Source organism: Rhizophagus irregularis, chromosome 2 (genome assembly GCF_026210795.1).
Source record: "Rhizophagus irregularis chromosome 2, complete sequence".
NCBI classification, from domain to species: Eukaryota; Fungi; Glomeromycota; class Glomeromycetes; order Glomerales; family Glomeraceae; genus Rhizophagus; species Rhizophagus irregularis.
Genome location: NC_089430.1, coordinates 5451441 through 5473585, shown reverse-complemented (window position 1 = coordinate 5473585; position 22145 = coordinate 5451441). Strand labels below are relative to the sequence as shown.

The window sequence follows — 22145 nt, the reverse complement described above, 5'->3', positions numbered from 1 at the left end:
TAATTGATATCATAGAATCTATCATATGGTATCCATTCTAATGTGTTTTCTACATTATTATGAGCCAATAATTGTGTACCTTGAATGAATTTGTCGATATCTTTGTTACCACTAGTCCAATTTTTGAAGTTTTGTTGAAAAATTTTCGCATTACATATGATATTACACTTGCATTTATCATCTAATACAATCATATAATTTTTCGTTTTCGGATTTTGAGTTATTCCATAAGTTTCATGTTTCTTTTCAATCTAAAAGTATTGTAAAGATTAAAATTTTGTAAAAAAAAAAAAAATTATTTTTCATATAAAATTATACCTCATTCATAAAATTTAATGTAATATATTTTGGATCATTTAAACTTTTTAAAATTACAAACATATTTTTATTACGTCTTTTCCAATTTTTAAAATAATTATTCCATTTATAAATATATCCATCAATCCAATTTGCTTTATATTCTTTACCAAAAGTATCTTCTAAAATATATTTAATATTATAAAATTTATCATAAGGTATCCATTCTAATGCATTTGATATTTCACATTGATAATGAACGGATAATTGAGTAACTTGAATAAAAATATCAATATAATTATTGCCACTAGTCCAATTTTTAAAATTTCTTTGAAAATTTATTCCATAACATACACGTTTACAATTTTCACATATATCATTCAATTCTTCGTCAGTGTTTGATGACTTGATTAATTTCTTTATACAGTACATTTGGTTTTTAATTAAAATTTAAATTAATCTGAAGAAAGTTAAAAAAAATAGAAAGAATAAATAAAAAATTTTATATTGATTTAGGGAAAATATATAATTTCAGCCTGACTTGAGGCTATTGTATATATGGGAAGGTTTAATCGTCGATCATTTATTTGGTAATCATTACATCATAATACTTAAAGTTGAAACTAAGATATTAATGTGCCAATAACAAACATTGGGTAAATTTTTAACTCACAAATTAGCTAAGAAAGAGCTAAATTAAAAAAAAGCGGGAAGTCTACTTCATCTAAATAGAATCATAGAAACGTTTCCGAAAAAAACAAGAATAAGCAAATTGTTAAGAAAAGTAAATAAAATAAAGTAGTTATTCCTGACTAAAGATTTTTTTTTTTGTAAAAAAATTTCTTAAAAATTCAGGATGACCGAATAACTGATCAGGGAAAATTATCAAATCAATAACTTCTCATTCTAAAGAGACGTATAAATTCGTTCAAGAAAGGAGTTCTAACTTTTTGCATTGTTAGTCAACTCATTTATCACTAACTGGTATCATCAAAATTAGTTATGCACATTGTAGATTTACGATTGAATAATATGATTTCCTCAACACGCTGATGTTAACTAAATTTGGATAACAAAAAAAAAATTTGGCGTTTTGGAGTTCGTATTAATTATGTAATGATCGACATGTCCAGTCACGTGATCATTTTTTTTTTAAAAAGAAAAAGCATCACAATAAATTTAAAATTAATCTATTGAAATTAAAAGTAAAATAGGGTTATGAGTAATAATTTTATTAATTTAGATAGTAGCTCATTAACGAATATTAAAGTAAAGAATTTTAAACTGGTCCTTGGTTGCAAGCGAGAAAATCCAATTAACGGAAAAATTTATAAAAAATGTAAAAACTTTAATTTGGCAATCATTATTTCCTTGAATAATTTATCTGATTCTTAAACAAAAAAAAAAGAGTGAAATCAGTAGATTATTACGATATAAACCATTAGTTATTAATAATATTTTCACTATATATTATAAACAAGGATATGAAATCTTTTTATCACACGTATTAAGCATATTTTATAAGTACAGTACTAAATTAAGTCCTATGTATGATATGTTCTTTAATTTTTGAAATCACAAACTTTTATTATGAAACTAAAATATTATTTTTTCATTCTTATTTTTTTTTTTAGTTTTTAATGATAATTAATTACTACGGAAAACCATAATTGGATAAAATGAGTTTTTTTTTTGTATTATAACGAAACTCAATATAAATATTTTTGACGCTTTATTTTAATTCTACGTATTTTTTTATGTGATTTTTAATGATCGTCATTGTATCAATTTCACTAATACTAATTTTGAAAAAACGACAGTTACATTTGAACGACTATGTTTACATTTCTATTCTATGTATTCTATAATTAGTGTTAAACAAAAATACGTATACTCTCCAAACTTTTAATCATCTTTGATTGAAATCCATAAAGAATGTTTAATATTAATAGTAATATTATTATTAACGAAATTGCACTTATAAACTTACTTTTCTCCACAGATTCAACCAGTAATTTCACATTCTGAATAATTACTATTGGCAGATTTAAAAGAAAATGAATGATTTATCCCATATAATCAAATTTATATTTAGTTAGTGAAAATTTAAACAAATTAGCTGTAAAAGCACTAAATAGCCTAGGATCGTAACTTTGTGCTTTGTTTATTATATATAGTTTTGCATGCGCAAGTTTTTTATTTGTATCGTACAAGACTACAAGTAAGATTTTATGAAATATCTATTTTATGCTTATTATTTTCCAATTTACAATTGATGAGTCCTTTACTATTAACTTATGGTAACTTTGTGCAACAAACGAAATTATTTTTCTTTCTTAGCGGGTGGATTATTATTACTATCATCGCTTTTCAAAGTTTCTATAATCTTCTTAAACTCTTTCAAAGCTTGACTGCGGATTTTTTTTTTAAAAAAAAAATTTTAACAAAATTATTTCTGATCAACAGTTTAACCGTTTGATTATCAAGCTGACTCTGAATCTGAATTTTTTTTTTAAAAAAAATGTAAATTTTTATTATTTATTATTATTTTTTTTATTAGACAATTTTGGTTATACGCTATTATTTTTTTTTTTGCGTGAGTAATTCTCATTTTTGGGTGACTAAAAATTTCTTTGCAATTATGATTCATTTTAATTTCTTGTGCGGAACTGCGAATATTTTATATTTTGAAAAATTTTTTTTTTACATAATCCACGTTTTATTTTAATAACGACGATGAAATTTGATAATAAAAAAAAAATTCAAGCTTAAGAGGTTAATAAAAGAATAAACAAAAAATAAAAAAAAGTGATTATTGTGAAAAGTGGATTAAACATAAATGGAAAACATAAACACAATCCATACGAACCAGGCTTTTTCTTCGAATTTTTATTAAGAAAATGATAGAAATTTTTTCAAATAAAAAATGAAAATGATAAACATGCAAATAAAACAATGATATTGGATTAATAAAAATGAATATATTATTTATTTATCTATCTAGAAACAAATAATGAAAAAGAGGTTCTAGGCATTAAAATATTTACAATATGTATCACTTAAAAAAAGTGTCATAACTCATAATCCACTCATATAATATTTCGGAATTTTTTTAGTTAGTGTCTTTTGACGAAGATTTGTGACGTGAAATTTGTTTTTAAATGTATGACAGTGTTACTTTCTAAAAATGGTAATTATTTATGCATTGAAGTAACAAATCACCGTTTGCCAAGAATCCTGTGTAATATAACTTACTGTTACTGCGCTCGGTGCGTTGAAATGCTAAATTAAAAATTTTTTCTTTGATTTTTTTTTGTTATGGGAAGAGCTCAAAATTTGTGGAGGACCAGTTCTATACATCTTATTTTCACGCCGGATGCATAATTCAATCGTATTCAACAAATCCACAATGAATAATGTAAGTCACATGACATGCATAGCACGTGATGATTATATTTTCTATTTATATGACCTCGGTCCGAAATAAATATTTTTTCCACTTTTCAACCCGCACAAATTTTTTAGCTTTTTTTTATCCTCTCAATTTGAATTTGTTTATAAATTGTGAAAATCCTGCTCATGGATTCTTTTGGGCTAATTAAGCTATCAGATGCTAGCGAGATATGTAAAAAATGTAATTGCATCTGTTATTCAATACAATTTCAACATAATTTTAAAAATTGGACTAGTGGTAATGATAATATTGATAAAATTATTCAAAATACTCAGTTATCAGTTCATGAAGATGTAAGTAAAGTATTAGAAGTATTAGAATGGATACCTTATGATAAATTGTATAATATTACAAAAGATGATGAGTTTGGTAAAGTATATAGAGCAAATTGGATTGATGAATATATAAGTTATGATGAAAATGATAAAAGTTGGGATAATGAAAATCAAAATTGGATAAGAAATGAATACAATATGTTTGTGAATTTGAAGAGTTTAAATACTCCAAACATTTTTACATTAGAATTTGTAAATAAGGTATAAGCTTCAGTTAATTACATAACAAAATTATAAATATTTTATTTCTAATATATCATTACATTTGTAGATTAAATTTGAACGTATATTTTATGGAATAACTCAGGATCCAGAAACAAAAAATTATATGATGGTTTTGAATAATATATGTGAAAGGTGCAATAAAATATGTAATTCAATTCACTTTCAACGGAAATTCATAGATTGGACTAGTGGCAATAATGATATTGATAAATTTATTAAAAATACTCAGTTATCAGCTCATGAAGATGTAAGTGAAGTATTAGAATGGATACCTCATGATAGATTTCATGATATTAAATATCATATTGCAAAAGATGAGTTTTGTGAAGTATATAGAGCAAATTGGATTGATGGACATATAAGTTATTGTAAAAATAGTGGAAGTTGGGATAATGAAAATCAAAATTGGATAAGAGAAGGATGCAATATGTTTGTTAATTTGAAGAGTTTAAATACTTCAAACATTCTTACATTAGAATTTGTAAATGAGGTATAAGCTTCAGTTAATTATTAACAAAATTATAAATATTTTATTTCTAATATATTATAACATTTGTAGATTAAATTTGAACATGAATTTTATGGAATAACTCAGGATCCAGAAACAAAAAATTATATGATGGTTTTGAGTAATAAATGTAAAATGTGCAACAAAATATGTAACACAACACACTTTCAATATAAATTCATAGATTGGACTAGTGGTAATGATGACATTGACAAATTTATTCAAGATAGCCAGCTATCAGTTCATAATGATAATGAAATATCACATGCATTAGAATGGATGCCTTATGATAGATTTCATGATATTAAATATATTGCAAAAGATGAGTTTTGTGAAGTATATAGAGCAAATTGGATTGATGGACATATAAGTTATTGTAAAAATAGTGGAAGTTGGGATAATGAAAATCAAAATTGGATAAGAGAAGGATGCAATATGTTTGTTAATTTGAAGAGTTTAAATACTTCAAACATTCTTACATTAGAATTTGTAAATGAGGTATAAGCTTCAGTTAATTATTAACAAAATTATAAATACTTTATTTCTAATAAATTATTACATTTGTAGATTAAATTTGAACATGAATTTTATGGAATAACTCAGGATCCAGAAACAAAAAATTATATGATGGTTTTGAGTAATAAATGTAAAATGTGCAACAAAATATGTAACACAATACACTTTCAATATAAATTCATAGATTGGACTAGTGGTAATGATGATATTGACAAATTTATTCAAGATAGCCAGCTATCAGTTCATAATGATAATGAAATATCACATGCATTAGAATGGATGCCTCATGATAGATTTCATGATATTAAATATATTGCAAAAGATGAGTTTTGTGAAGTATATAGAGCAAATTGGATTGATGGACATATAAGTGATTGTAAAAATAGTGGAAGTTGGGATAATGAAAATCAAAATTGGATAAGAGAAGGATGCAATATGTTTGTTAATTTGAAGAGTTTAAATACTTCAAACATTCTTACATTAGAATTTGTAAATGAGGTATAAGCTTCAGTTAATTATTAACAAAATTATAAATACTTTATTTCTAATAAATTATTACATTTGTAGATTAAAATTGAACATGAATTTTATGGAATAACTTGGGATCCAGAAACAAAAAATTATATGATGGTTTTGAATAATAAATGTAAAGAGTGTAATAAAATATGTAATTCAATTTACTTTCAACAAAATTTTGAAAATTGGACTAGTGGCAATGATGATATTGATAAATTTATTCAAAATACTCAGTTATCAGTACATAAAGTTGCAAGAGAAGCATTAGAATGGATACCTTATGATAGATTTCATGATATTAAATATATTGCAGAAGATGATTTTGGTAAAGTATATAGAGCAAATTGGATTGATGGATATATAAGTTATGATGAAAATGATAAAAGTTGGGATAATGTAAATCAAAATTGGAGAAGAAACAATCTTAATATGTTTGTGAATTTGAAAAGTTTAAATACTCCCAATGATCTTACATTTGAACTTGCAAATAAGGTAGTATACTAATAAGCTTATTACTCAACAAAATTTTAAAATTTTATTTTTCTAACATATTATTACATTTGTAGATTAAAATTGAACATACATTTTATGGAATAACTCAGGATCCAGAAACAAAAAATTATATGATGATAGTTTTGAATAATAAATGTAAAGAGTGTAATAAAATATACTGTAATTCAATATACTTTCAACGAAATTTTGAAAATTGGACTAGTGGTAATGATGATATTGATAAATTTATTCAAGATACTCAATTATCAGCTCATAAAGATGTAAAGGAAGCATTGGAATGGATACCTTATAATAGATTTTATGATATTAAATATATTGCAAAAGGTGGGTTCGGAAAAGTATACAGAGCATATTTAACTAATGGATTTATAACTGATTGGGATAGTAAAAATCAAAAATGGAAAAGAAATAGCAATGATATATTGGTAGCTCTGAAAAGTTTGAATAATTCAAAAAATATTACACCAGAATTTATTAATGAGGTATTATCTGATTAATTTAATTTATTATTATGTTAATAAAATTTAAATTATTAGTGTTACTAAAATATTTTGTAATATTGCATTCACATAGTTTATATTGCATAATAAAGTAGGAATGGATAATTTTGTGATTGTTGGATTTTATGGGATAACACAGGATCCAGAAACGAAAAATTATATAATGATTTTAGATTATGCAGAAGATGGAAGTTTACGAAATTATTTAGATAAAGAATATAGTAAGCTTAATTGGAATAAAAAGTTTGATTATTTACGACATATTGTAAATGGACTTGAATGTATTCATGAAAAGGAATTAATTCATCGAGATTTGCATATTGGGAATATATTAAAGTTTAAATATAAAACTGCTATAACTGATATGGGATTATGTAAACCTGCAAATTATAATGAATTAGAGAATGCAAAAAACAACATATATGGTGTTTTACCTTATATAGCCCCTGAAATTTTAAGAGGACAAAATTATACCAAAGCTACTGATATTTATAGTTTTGGTATAATAATGTATGAAGTAATTTCTGGATTATCCCCATATCATGATTTAAAACATGATAATAATCTAGCAATAAAAATTTGTAAAGGATTTAGACCGAGGTTTAACATTAAAGTACCACAATTAATTGTACATTTAATTAAAAGATGCTTAGATGCCAATCCATCAGAACGGCCAATAACAAAAGAAATAAACAATATTTTACGAAGATGGCATAATGGATCAAACGAAGAGTTACAAGCACAAATTAAGGAAGCAGATGAAATAAACAGCAATTCATTAAATAACATTACATCTAATTTAGGGATATATAACACACATTCAGAAGCTAGTTATACAAGTAGATTACTTGATTTTAGTAATCTTCCTGAACCAAAAAATTCCGATGATTATTATGAACAAAATGATAATATAATAAGCAAAGAATATTCAGGTATTAATTAAATGTTTTGTTAATTGTTACTTTTTAAATATATTAGTCAATATTCAACTAATAACAATCTTTTAATTTATTAAATAGAATCTTTACAACTTAACTTTTCTCAAATGAATATTAATACTAGTGGTAAATAGCATACTTATGTAATGACTTTATAAGTACCTAGTTTATAAAATACTAATAGTATCAATTTATTAAATAGAATCTTTGCAAATCAATATTTCTCAATTGAATATTAACGAAAATGGTAAATATTCCACTTATAATTTTAAGAATATTCAGTTTATAAATATTAATGATAAGTCTTAATTTATTAAATAGAATCTTTACAAATCAATATTTCTCAATTGAATATTAACGAGAATGGTAAATATTCTACTTACAACATTAAAAATATTTAATGTATAAAATACTAATAATAAAGTATCAATTTATTAAATAGAATCTTGTCAAATCAATATTTCTCAGTTGAATATTAACAAAAATGGTAATATTCCACTTATAATTTTAAGAATATTTAGTTTATAAATACTAACAATAAGTCTTAATTTATTAAATAGAATCTTCACAAATCAATATTTCTCGATTGAATGATAATGAAGATAGTAAATATTATTTTCTGCATAATAATCACGTTTTTTTCAATTCGTAATTAATATAATCTTTTTTTTTCTTAGGTCAAAATAGCGAATCGGGGAGTAAAGGAAAAAATTTTTTCTTAAGTCAAAATAACGAATCTGAGAGTGAAAGAAAAAAAGATGGAATAGAATAAAATTATAATTATATATATCCTTATTTAGTTTTTTGCTGCTATACCGAGTTTAATTATAAAATTATTATTTTTTTTTTCAAAAAATTTGCCATTATAATCTAAAATTCTGCTTAACATCGGCTTTCTTAAAATCCAGGGAGATAGAATTTTTTTTTTTTTGCTTTTCTATAATTATTTGAATTGCAAAATTTTTTTTTTTTTTATATATAAATTATGTTAGGTAGAATTTTAAATCATAATGACTTCATATTTAATTATATTTATGTTTGTATTCATTGATTTAAATAAATAACGATTTAAATTTTTAAAATATAAAACATAATAAAAGAATAAAATTAATTGGAATGAATATAATTCAGATTTTAATGCAAAAAGAATTTATTATTGTAAAATTTAAAAATTAACTTGCCGATATTTTACAATTGTAATATTTATTAACATCCAGTGCTTATTAACTTAAATGTTTTATGTGACAATAGAACTAATACTATTACATTAGTTTAAAAAAGTTCTTTGGAAACTGCTGCTCTTAAAATAATATATAATGCTGTAATGTGAAATGATAACATAAATTGATTAAAATTTGAATTTAAGCTGGCTTCTAAAAAAATATTTACCATATTTGAAGAACTAAAAATAAGAGAGTTTCACCATTTCAATCTACAGACTTACATGTAATAGCGCGATTTATTATTCTGAAATTGAATAATATAGTATTACCTAGTAAAGTTTATCACAAACCCGAATGGAGTCTTGATTTAGACATAAAGCAATAATATTTAAATTATGTTTTATAAATTTTATCTTAATATAATTAATATAGTTAGTACTTTTTCATCAAATACAATCTAAAATATAGACCAAAAAAACGTGATATCACTAAAGTATTACAAACTGAAACTCAAGATCACAGTAAGTAAAATTTATTACTTTTATATCACATTATTAATAACACTGGATATTTAGTTGACATCCAGACTGGATGTCAACTAATCCATAATTTTTACTTTATAGTTAAGCATATTAAGACTGAAAAGTCTGTAATCGAATAATTGAGATTTATTAATAGGATCAGTCATATATGGAATTTTATTTCTTTTTAAGCATACTATTATTATATTTTTTTTATTGTTTTTATTTTATATGGTTTTGTTCTATTGTATTAAAAAATTAAATAATATATCACAACTGTAATAAATAGAAAAAATTTTTAATTATGCCGTTCTTTTATAATATTTACATAAATTTATATAAGAATTTGTACAATCTGATAAAATCTTAGGGTATCCTAAGATAATCCTATCGTTGCATAACTTGAATATTGAATTCATAGATTAGTGTTAAAAATCATTTGATCATTTTTTTTCCGCGTAAATAGCGCAACTGCAAAAATCGGGGATTTTTCCGACGGTTACCCTTGAAAAAAATGTCCCGAAATTCACATGACGTTTCATCACCGCCGGGGTTACGTTAGGGCAGTCCGAATTAATCCGGCCAATATCGTTTTTTTTTTACATCAGTAACGCATTCCTTTATTAATTATAATCATAGATTACAATTGAGAAAATACCTAAAAGTACGTATCAAGAATAGCCGCACCTTTATAACTAAATTACTATCTATATATTTTACGTAATCTACACTAGAACTATCCTAAAATATTTTACGTAATCTACACTAGAACTATCCTAAAATAAAGTGTACAAGAAAGAAACAAAAACCAATAATTAAACCAATATAAAACTAAACTATTTTGTTTTTTTATTTTTATTTTGATCTTGTCTTTTCTCTGCACAGCTTGCCATTCCTCTTCTTCTTCACTTTCCATAACGCGTTTCTTCCCTTCTTTTGTGCCGTCCGTAGATTTCGTTGCTGTTTTTTTTCGGCTAGATGACGCGTTAATTTGATTATAAGCGTATAGATCTTCATCCAAAATCTTTTTTTGAGCCAACTAATCTTTAGCATTTTGTACTTTAACTATTCCAGTGGTTGCTTCTTTAATATTTTTGTACCAATCCTTTTTTTGAAGATCGTAAAATTCTTCCTCCGGCCAATAAAAAACATTTGATTAATTGTTGTTTATGATAATAAATTATTAGGTTTGTTTAATATTATACTGTGTTTTTTCAAAAAATTTAATAAAGATTAAAGCTTTATAGATTCTTCTATAATCTTTTTATCATAAATAAATTAATTTGAAGAAATATATATGTAAGAACTTAAGAAATAATAATGTAATTCCTGAAAGTATCTTTTTTTTTATAAGAATATTATAGTAACGATGAAAAAAGACTGTTAATTGCAATATTCATTTTATACAAGTTATTTTAATAAGATTTAGTTCATTTTCTTTAAATGTCGTTTTTAAAAGTTGTATTGTTAATCAATAAATTCTATCAATATAAAATTATAAAATTATTTACTTTGATTTTATAAAATTTTTAAAGAATAAAAAATTCTATTTTTTATTGATTTTTTATTAAATAACTTTTTCAAAATTGAATAAATAAAAAGATGATAATCAATCAAATAAAGAGAAAAAAAATAAATTATAAAGAAAATTAATTAATAAAGAAAATTAATTAATAATTAAAAAAAAAAATTCCTTTTTAAGAAAAAAAAACATTAATTTTTTCTATATTAAAATAATTTAATACTCCTCCGCCATAATTAATGTTACTAAGGACGTCCAACCTGTAAATGGATGACTATTATGTAATTAAAAAAAAAAAAGAAAAAATTAATATTATATTATTACGTATCAAAACATTATTTTTCAATTCGTTTAATAATCTTTAACTTACCTCCTTAAACCTACACCTGTATCTTCTGAATATTGTTCCCATACATAGCCGGTTCTCTCAAATTCCTGATAATATTATATATATATATATATATATATATATATATTCGTTAAATCAAGCTAAATCCGAAATCAATATTAAAATTTTAAATCACTTTACCTTATAAACATTTTCAATTATATTAATTCTCAACTCTTTATATATAGTTTTTGCTTTCTCTTTATAGGGACCCTCAATAGCTGCGTAGTTCTATAAAAAAAAATAAATCACGTTTTAAAATATTGGACAATTTTGAAACTCATGTAATTAAGTTATTTTTAAACATTCTTACTTTGTACAATGAAGATAACACTAAATAATTGATATTCATCCATACATTTCCTCTCCAATAGTCTTCTCCTGTATGGAAAAATCTATCAGATTTTGATAATGATCTTAACCCATATCTAATAAAATATGAATGATATGAATAAGAAATATATAATAAGGAATTATTTAAGGATTATTATAATAATAAGATGTTATCTTACTTTGACCATAATTCGCTCGGATTATAAATCATATCTAATATTGCTCCTAATTTTGGCGAATCATTAGGTAGTAATTCTAATACCATTGGAAATAATGATAAATATCCCTTATGACAAACAAATATTGAGTCCTCTAAGAAAAAAAGAAGATAATTAGAATATAAATAACGACGTTGCAGGATAGTCGCTTGAAACTAACAAATATCTTCATATAAATCTTACCATCTTCATCAACTGATAAATCGCAAAAAGCATCATGTTCTTCGCTCCAATGTAGATCTAGTATAAATATATTTATATATAAATAAATTTATCAAACAATTTAATAACTAAAAAAGGTGGTTTTAATTTACCATTTAAATTAGCAACAATATTTTTGTATTCTTTCGTGTAATCATCAGCATCATCTTCCTCTTCTAACCTTTCTGCAATTTCTTTAAGTGATCTTGCCATAAATCCAACCCAACACATAAGATCAACATGTAATTCAGCGGGATGTGGTGGTGTTGGTCTAGGGTAATCATCAAGTCCTATCGGGTAAATAAATAGATTTTTTTTATTTATATAGTTTTTTTTTTTAATTTTTAGCATAAAAAAAAAAAATTTGTATACCAGAAGTTAAGGTATGTCCAGGAGTTCGACCACGCCATCTATAAGCTTCTCTGCTTCTTGCTCTTCTACCCCATTCTTTAACTTCACCCCATTGAGTTCTTCTAAACCATTTATAATTTAACTTTAATTTTGGATAAATTTCTTTCAAGAAATCATTTGCCAATTTTTTATCTAACATAAATCTTGACGAAATAATTGTTGGATCTGTCGTACTTAAAATATGATCACTAAATATTTGTTCTCCAATATCTAATTCAAAGATTAGAAAAAAAAAAATTTTTTTGTTCAGTTAAAAATTTTGAACTAATAATTTATAATAAATTATAAAAATTTTTAAAGAAAAAAAACTCACCATCTATATTGATAGTATTTTTGTTCTCTAAATTATCAACTCTTAACATAAAAGATTTTATTGCCATTAATAATGTTGGAGGGTTTGCATAATGTGGATACTGTATTTGAAACTCTTCTGGAACCTAAATAAAAAAAAATTCAAATATTTTATATTAAATAAAAAGTAATAAATGATAAAAAATTCCAAACCTTGCTTCGAGCTTCCTCTCCTAAAATTTGTTCCCTAGCAACCCATCCATCATTATCAATTAAAGAAACCCAATGTTTAATAATATCCAAACTAACAAAAGGAAAAAATTATATTAAACTATAATTTATAAAAAAAAAAGATCATTAAAACTCATCAAACCTCACCTTAAATCATTGTCCCATTTACCAATTAATAATTGATGAAATCCTTCATCCCTAATAATATATAAAATGGAATTTTTCTTCATAAATAGTGATTTCATTGTGGATATAAACATAACAAACGAAATTACCAATAAAATCCACGTGGAAAAAAAGGTCGAGATGGCGTTGCTGTAAATAAAGCTAAAGGTGGTGTTAATCTTGGATCTGCTTCTCGATATTTTGTCCAAAATTCTTCTTCATCTTCATCGCTATCTGTAAATGATCTGTCAACAATGCTTGACCCATAAAAATATCTATTAAAAAAAAAAGATCAATTAATAACGGTAATTCTCGATGAATAAAAATATCAATAAAATGAATGAATACCCGATCCCTCCAATCAGATTGCTCATAATAGTTTGTGCGAAATAAATTTGACTATCATTAAATCCTTTTTCCCTCAATCCAAATGTTTTTTCAAATCTTTGATCAAATTCTTGAGATTTGGATTTAAGACCAGACGTAAGACTTTCGGCTAATAAACCAATAATGGAAGATGATGAAAAAAGTTTTAAGTTATTCGAAAAAGTATATATGTTGAAAACATAACAATAATTCTCCTATATATTATTCTTTACTCACAATCAAGATGAATAGGTGATGAATTAGATTGAAAAATTATATCAAACTAAAATAATAACAATAATAATATAAAAAAGTTTCACATGTTAACACGTACACACTATTATATCAAACACTTTTTCAAATAACAAATCTTACTTGAAAAGGTCCTTCAATCATCTTTTGAAAAATAAAAAAATTTGAATTTTCTTTGACTTCATTTTTCAATGCAAATAAATATTTTGGTGGAGGAATAGATTTTGTTTCCGGATTTTTTATTATATTCTGATATTTTGAAATCAAATGACCCTGTAATAATTTTTTTTTTTTTTTTTTTTTTTTTTTTTTTTTTTTTTTTTTTTTTTTTTCTTTTTTTTTTTAAAAAAAAAATCGTATGAATATTTTTTGATATTTGTAAAATAAATATTTTTTTTTCTTGTTATTCATTTACCTTTAGCTCGCCAAATATCTCCATCAGGAACTAAACGTCCCCAATAATGAATTTTTGATAAATCGGCTAATTCTGATGCTTTTGAATGAACATTTGATGGCATCCTATTATTTGGATCTATAAATTTAAAATCTTGATATTAAGTAAGAGATTATTGAAATAAATTTAACAAAATAATTTTACCTTCTTTTAATATAATTGAGAATTGTCCTAAATCTGGAGTTTCTCCTTTAAGTTCGACTTGAGTATCTAAACCCTATACAAAAAAAATTTATGTAAACTAACAATATATATGCTGTATATAATTATAATATAAATATAAATAATATTCACCATTTCATCCAACGGATTAGTCAATTCAATTGAACCATCTCCTTCAAGTCCAAAATAATAAAGAAATGAAATTCCAGAAGGTTCTAAGATTCACGAAAAAATATTAATTTCACGTTCACAGATTCTTTCTTTCCTTAATAAAAAATAATTTTTCTTTACTATTATTATTTATTGGTGTTCCAGATATACGAACTGCCCAATCTCCGCCTAAAATTTATAAATAAAGTTAATAATTTATTATTTTAAAAACAAAAAAGGTCTTTTTTTTAATAATTCATACCGTGACCTCCTCCAGAATTTTTTAATAATTCAGTTTTTAATTTAATATTATTTTTACTATCAGATAATGTTTGTATAGCAAAATTACGACCATCATGTTTTTTAAAACTATATTCATCTAATCCATCTCCCTGATCACATGCATGTCTAATTTCTTAACGGAAAAAACAACCTGTTTTAAGGAATAATAAAATCAAAAAAAAACCAAAAAAAAAATCAAAATGAAATATTCCTAATTATTTTATTGGATACGACTAAAACTCGACGCATTCTCGATTCCAAACCATATTAACCCTGTTAATAATGATTCGGGTAAACGTGGTCTTGTACCAAAATATAAATTTGGTCGATAGGTTCCCCATAATAATGAATCATTTGAAGCCGCCAATATACTTGTTTTTTGATAATCAACGTATTCAGTTAATGAAATTCGAATAAATAATAAGATATAAATTAAATTAAATATGAACATGATTAATATGAAATTAATTCGAGGAAGAAAAAATTTCCGTCGATCATTTTTTTTTGTACTGTGGATATAGAGGATGTATATCATTTAGCACTAAAAAAGCGTAGCGATTTGCAGATCGACTCTTGCATTTTATTCGCGTGTAAAAATATGCGACTTAAATAAAGCTCTGAACGGATCGATTCAGTCGGTATCTATCCGGTTCAGGTAAACATTTTTTATTAAAAGAAGGCAATTGTTTGATAAAGTCTTTATTGCTATTGACAAAATATTAATGCATCAACAAAATCAAAGAGTCGGGATTCGATCAACATATGTAACGAATCATAAGTCAATACGTCGACTCGAATTATTCGTTTGACTTACAAGTTGATACGTTCTTAAAAAAAAAATAAGAAAGTTACATTAATAATAACAAAGAAACACAAAGAAAAAACTATTCCGTATAAAACTTATTATTAACTCGAGTCTCTAGTTAAAATTTCTAAAGATGAATTAATAAAAACAAAACACAAAAAAAAAAACATTTAAAAGACCCACAACTCAATATAATTTAACGCCTTTTTAAAGTATTAACAAAAAAAAAAATTCTTTTTACTTTGTAAACTTATCATAAATAGAATGGAATAAAGTAGTTTCTTCGAAAAATGAATTATTTATTTATTTTTTTCTGTATAAATCTTAAAAAATAAAAATATTTGTATGAATGAGTACCCGATCGGTTGACAATTTTTTTTTTACAGAAGAAAAATGGTCATTATAATTTTAAAAAAAATTCTTTTCAGCATTAGATTTCTTAAAACAAGGTGGATTGAATTGTTTTTTTTTTTGCTTTATTTATTTATTTGAATGGCATTTTTTTTTATGATAAAAGTGATAGGAATGACGTTAGGTAGAATTTTATGTCATAATTATTTGATTAAATAAATAATGATTAAAAAGTTTAAAATATAGAGCGTGATAAAAGTACAATGAATATAATTTGCTTGTTAAACTCATACATTGAATATCTTTCTGTATTACGTAAAAAAATGGAAAACACTTAAAGAAATATCTTGATTTAAAGAACTGTCATCATTAATCAAACAGTTTCCTTTGCTTATCACATACACAGTTTACAATATATATTCGTCCTCAGTCCTTCCAGAAATAAGAAATACACTACTTGGACAAAAGTAGCGGGAATTCATCATATTTTATTAATTACTCAAAAACATACATATTAATAATACTTGAAATTTTAATATGTAATAACATAGATAATAAAGAATATATATTCAAAATTTCATAGTTCTAGCCTTCATACAACTATGTTAATTAAAAAAAGAAATTTAGTAATTAGCAACAGTATTATTGTTTTTAAAATTTAATTTTCTTTCAATTTTTTATACAATCCATATAAAAACAAAAACTAGAAAAAAGTAATTTGATGTATATATATTAATTAAGAACCTGTACTGCCACATATTAAAATTTCTGGTATCATTATTATGTATAATTCCAAATAAACTGACAGTATCAGACTATTTGTTTATTTTTATTATATAATATATAGATAATTATTAAAATTTCTTTCTGAGTTTTCTTTAATTAATGTAGTTGTATGAATGCTAGAATAATGAAATTTTGAATATATATTCTGCATTGTCTACGTCATCACATATAAAAATTTCAGGTATTATTATTATGTACATTTTCAAGTAATTAATAAATACGAATTCCCGTTACTTTTGTCCAAGTAGTGTATATGCAATATCAAAAAAATTTCAGTAGACTGTAACCATCCTTAACGTGTGTTCATTATTGGATCATGTAGGAAATTGTTTACTGATCTTTGAGGCGTTTCGTTTCTCAAAGTGGTAAAATCAGTTCGATAAGGTCGATACTGAGGCGAAATTGTGATATTCTTCGATCATGTAAAATAATAAATTGATCGAAGTCATATCATTTGTTTAAAAATAGAATAAATTTTCATAAATTAAAAATAAATAAACTCAGTATTTTATTTCAATAATACTCTTTGATCATAATTCAAATTTTCAATACCTTAAAAAAATTTCTTTCTTTTTATTTTCATTGTATATAATTAATATCATTACTATAAAATTCATAAAGATTTAAATTGTTATTTCTACGTAAATTAATATTTGGTTTAGCCAATAAGGAGTTTTTAGGCTCAGTACATCATGCATTATATATGTCGCTGACTTTTGAAAATGTCATTAGCAACTTATAAATATTTATGATGTAAAGTACACCCTTCTAAATCAGTGTTCGGAAATGACCTGGTCATTTGACTTGTCATTATTCATAATCATTTGTCATTTGGTCATTTCAATCATTTGATATTGATTGGCTAATATTTATCACATAAATAATCATGTGACTATAATTAAAAAATAAGAAATGTAGTGTAGGCAAAAATTATAGTGCTGGCCAAAATTACATTCAAATGACTAAGGTCATTTGTCATTTGAGCATTGAAATGACATGTCATTTGTCATTTGTCATTTGAATCATTTGGTCATTTCAAGTCATTTGCCGAACACTGTTCTAAATAACATATGTAAAATCAGCATTGTATATAGCAAACTCCCTATGGTTAGTATTGGTAGTACCACTTTCGCCGGCGTATATCTATCTGGGTAAATTATATCCCGATTAAATTTCGGAAAAAACGTCACATATAGTTAGTAATTCAAAAAAGGTTTCTTTGAAATAATAATAAATATGCAAAAAAATAAAGATTATCCATTGATAATGCATTAAGACAATTAATAATCTATCAACTATTTATCACACTAATACATAATTTTAAACAATATGGTATGTGACAATTAATGCAGTGAACTTTTATTTTTTTCACACGACCCATAAAATCATTATCATTTTGAAGTTTTCTTAAATAAAAAATTTGAATGAATGAATAAAATCATTCTACTGATAAAACATGTATAATTGTTGTGTTGTTGTTGGTATTGGTAAGAATATATTTATTTATGTCTATTTTGTTATTATTTGACTGATAAATTTTTCACAATAAAATTTAGAATTTGGAACCACGCATTCTGTATGTAAATTTTTTCTGTTATATTTTTACTCTCTTAAATACTTTACTCTCAAAAATTTATAATTTATTCTTATTTTAAGGGGTTTGGATATGCACATACGGCAAACAAAGATGTGCACGTTAATTGTGATTGGCCGGATTGTTCCGGTAAATTTAAAGTTCCAACAGTATTGTCATATGATGATGAATATAAGAATGTGCGATCATGGGGATATGAAGCATTAGCGGAAAAGCCGATAAGAAAAGTTAAAATTAAAAGTCCCATAAGAAAGCCTGTTGAATTATTTAAGTTACTTTTAGGAAAAATGAAAAATGAACCTCCTTTAACCCATGAAAAGGCTATTTCTGATTATCTCCATGGATTAGGCAGCGTTGTAAAAAAAGAAATATATGTAGATTTACATGAAGATGTTCTTATTATCTTAACGGTAAATAATTTTAATATTTTATGAATTTACTGTGAAATTTGATTATAAAGTAGTTTTTTTAAAAATAAATAAATAAATAAATAAAGGTTCCTGATAATTATAAAATTTCGATTTGGACTATGAGAGAATGTGCTTTTAAAGCAGGATTATTGAATGATCGATATAGTCAGAACTTGAAAGTTATAACAGAATGTATGTATTATGTAATGATATTATTATGTGATAATTACATATTTCTCATAACAGATTTCATTTTTTAAAAGCCGAAGCTACTGCTCTTTTTTGTATGGAAAATTTGAAGACACATAATATATCAGTTGGAGGTAAATTAAAAGTCCACATAACTTTTAAATAATGCAAAAATTATTCTAATCACATTTTATTTTATTAGAAAAATTTATTGTAGTTGAATGTGGTGATGATAAAGTAAATTTAACAACAAGGATGCTTTTGATAGATGAAATACTGAGTGTAATATTAGAAAAAGCTGAAGATAATTGTGGTGGCAGTTTTGTATATCAAGAATTTCTAAAATTTATAGAACATAAAATTGGTTCATCTGCAATTAATCTTTTTTCTAAAAGACATAAACCACAACTACAATATTTGCAAAGTGTTTTTGAACGTGAATTTTTAATTCCATTTACTGGAGATCAATCCAAATTTACTATTTCTTCACTTGATTTGGAAGGTAGAGTATTTCCTTAAAAAAAAAAAATAATTTGTTCAATCCAAATTATTTGGACTAGCTACTTACTGTGCATTATATATTTTATAATATATTTTTTAGAATATTGTTCAGATTTAATGCAATATTGTAAAGGAAAATATCGCGATAATATGATTAAAAATGAATGGGTTATCGAATTAAAGTTAGATGATGTTAAAGCAATGTTAGATCCCATTATAGAAAAGATTATACAACTAATTTATTCCCAATTAAATTTATGTAATAATGATTGTTTTGCTTTAATATTTGTTGGCAAATTTGCAAACTCAGGATATTTACAGTTAAGGATTAAAGAAACATTTTGTAGAAGAGTGCAACATATTTTTCATATACCACAAAATGAAGTACCTATAATAAAAGGGGGTAAGTACATAAAAACCTTTTTTTTTAATCAAAACTCATAATGCTAAAATTTTACTCTTTTGTTAGCTGTTCAATATGGTTTAGATTTAACCTATGGTGAGATTTATTTATTTATTCGTTCACTTTAAAAAAGAAATTTTGGGAACACTTTTCTTTAATAAAAATCCTTTTAAATAATAATGATTAATTCAGATAATACGAATATTAGTTATAAACAGTTTCAAATATTATCAACAACTATTAAAAAATTGGAAGAAGAAAACAATGATTTAACAAACAAGTACAATGAAAAAGCAAACCAACATCAAATAATTGTTGAAAATTTAAAAACTGAAATTAAAGAAATCGAAGAAAAACATTCGGAGAATATTCAACACTTAGAAAATCAGATTAATGATATTAATCAACAATATCAAAACAAAATCAAGTTGCAAGAACAAAGAGAAAGTCAAATGCAAAATAAACTTCCAGAAGAAATTCAAGCATCAAATAATGATTTTAATAAATACAAATCATTGTATGATAACTTACAAAAAAAATATGATGATTTAACGAACAAATACAATGAAGAGACAAACCAGCATCAAATAATTACTGAAAATTTTAAAATTGAAATTAAAGGAATTGAAGATAAATATTTAAAGTATATTCAGAAATTAGAAAATGAGAATAAGGATATAATTCAACATCAAAATAAGAACAAGTTGCAAGAACAAGAAATTGATCAATTACAACAATCTTTAAAATTGAAAGAAATTCAATTACAAAGTTTAGAAAAGGAAAAGAAAGAATTAGATGCTGAAAATGATTACTTATATCAAAGGAATACCAATTTGATAAACCAGTTAGAAAGTACTTCATTCGAAGATGAATTATCAAATTATAGATTAGAAGATGTTGCTCAGAATTATGGTATGGAGTTAAATAATGATATCTCGAAATTAAACGACAATTTAAAGAAATATATCACAAATTTAAAACAAGATGTTATTGTTAATGTAGAAGAAATCAGAAAACTTTTATTGCTTTATAAATGCCCAGTTAAAATTACAAATCAAAAGGATGATTTGTTACTTATTCAAGCAGTTTTGCAACGTCACATTATAGAAACAATATTCTCTTATGCGACAAAGTATTTTCAAAGTACAGGACAACATTATCATCTTGAATCAGATATTATTAATCAAGCATCTTTGTTATCCACATTATTAACTGATGCTTCTAAATATCGTACTGGAAATGATGGAATAATGCATATCGCATCAACAAAATTGCGTAAACAAATCTATTCGATTCTTAATAATTGTGGATTTTCTGATATACATGGAAAAAGTAAAACTACATATGAGCATCCTTTCATTACTTTTTATAAAGAAAAATTAAGTAAAACTATGAATGAATTACGTACTATCAAAGATCAAGAGAAAATTACAGTTGAAAACTTAGCAGCAACTATAATTCGTGAGGTTATAAAGATATTTTGGTTTAGACTAAAAATTCACGAATCTGTTGTACAATATGTTTGGATTCCATATAATGCCAAAGTAAATGAAACATTTATGAAAGGAGAAAATATTGATGATAATGACAACGAAAATTTGTATGTTGATTTATGTTATTTTCCCTTAATTGGAAGAGATTTAACATCAGATAATCATGAAGTTTATGTTCCTGCAAAAGTCTTCGTACGAAAAACCAACGACAAATTCAATAATATTAAATAAATTTAGATGAGTCTATTTAGTTTAAATAGGATAAATCAATTTTATAAATTCATAGATAGTTAAATATAGTCAATATTTTACATTTATAATAAAATGGTGTTTAGAAAAAATTGAATATTTCAGTCATTATGTAAAGTCTAATAATTGTAAAATTAAGTAAAATATTGATATATTAAAGAACAGGTATTTTGATATAAAATGCTAAAATTTGGTTGGCTTACTGATTGTCAAGACTCAAGACGGTTAATTTCAAAAATCATGATGTCGATCATCAATAGTTATAGAATTTTCATGATTCCAGCCAAATTTTTATATGGTGTTATAAATTTAGATTCTCTATACACTATGAATCATTAATTGGCTTGAAATTTAAGAAATTGTCAACTACAATTTTTTTTAAAACCATGCTGTAAATATACTTCCGTCCAAAGATTCTCAAACGCTTTACACAATGCGTCTTAATTGAGAAA

At 24.2% G+C, this 22145-nt stretch overlaps 3 protein-coding genes across 3 annotated transcripts; 2 read left to right on the top strand and 1 right to left on the bottom strand.

Moving 5' to 3' along the window:
• Positions 1-6841: 6841 nt before the first annotated feature.
• OCT59_012498 (uncharacterized protein) lies at positions 6842-8574 on the top strand (the record flags this gene model as incomplete). Its single annotated transcript, XM_066134518.1, has 9 exons — positions 6842-6846; positions 6938-6955; positions 7510-7796; positions 7884-7928; positions 8005-8049; positions 8124-8168; positions 8245-8289; positions 8363-8407; positions 8480-8574. The coding sequence occupies 9 exons, from the start codon at positions 6842-6844 to the stop codon at positions 8572-8574; spliced, it is 630 nt and encodes a 209-aa protein (XP_065989777.1).
• Positions 8575-11006: 2432 nt separating this feature from the next.
• OCT59_012497 (uncharacterized protein) lies at positions 11007-15363 on the bottom strand (the record flags this gene model as incomplete). The annotated part of the gene is made up of 21 exons (XM_066134517.1): positions 11007-11282; positions 11379-11443; positions 11538-11627; positions 11710-11824; positions 11909-12041; positions 12131-12187; positions 12262-12438; positions 12521-12769; positions 12873-12996; positions 13064-13154; positions 13229-13279; positions 13357-13521; positions 13595-13742; positions 13850-13895; positions 13988-14043; positions 14280-14396; positions 14463-14535; positions 14613-14695; positions 14772-14819; positions 14893-15045; positions 15144-15363. 21 exons carry the CDS (start codon positions 15361-15363, stop codon positions 11225-11227), a joined length of 2319 nt encoding a protein of 772 aa, XP_065989776.1. The 3' UTR covers positions 11007-11224.
• A 2947-nt stretch (positions 15364-18310) lies between these two features.
• On the top strand, positions 18311-21675 carry OCT59_012496 (uncharacterized protein; the record flags this gene model as incomplete). Its single annotated transcript, XM_066134516.1, has 9 exons — positions 18311-18341; positions 18411-18430; positions 18511-18858; positions 18945-19050; positions 19122-19181; positions 19250-19549; positions 19649-19951; positions 20018-20047; positions 20144-21675. The coding sequence occupies 9 exons, from the start codon at positions 18311-18313 to the stop codon at positions 21673-21675; spliced, it is 2730 nt and encodes a 909-aa protein (XP_065989775.1).
• Between the last annotated feature and the right edge of the window lie 470 nt (positions 21676-22145).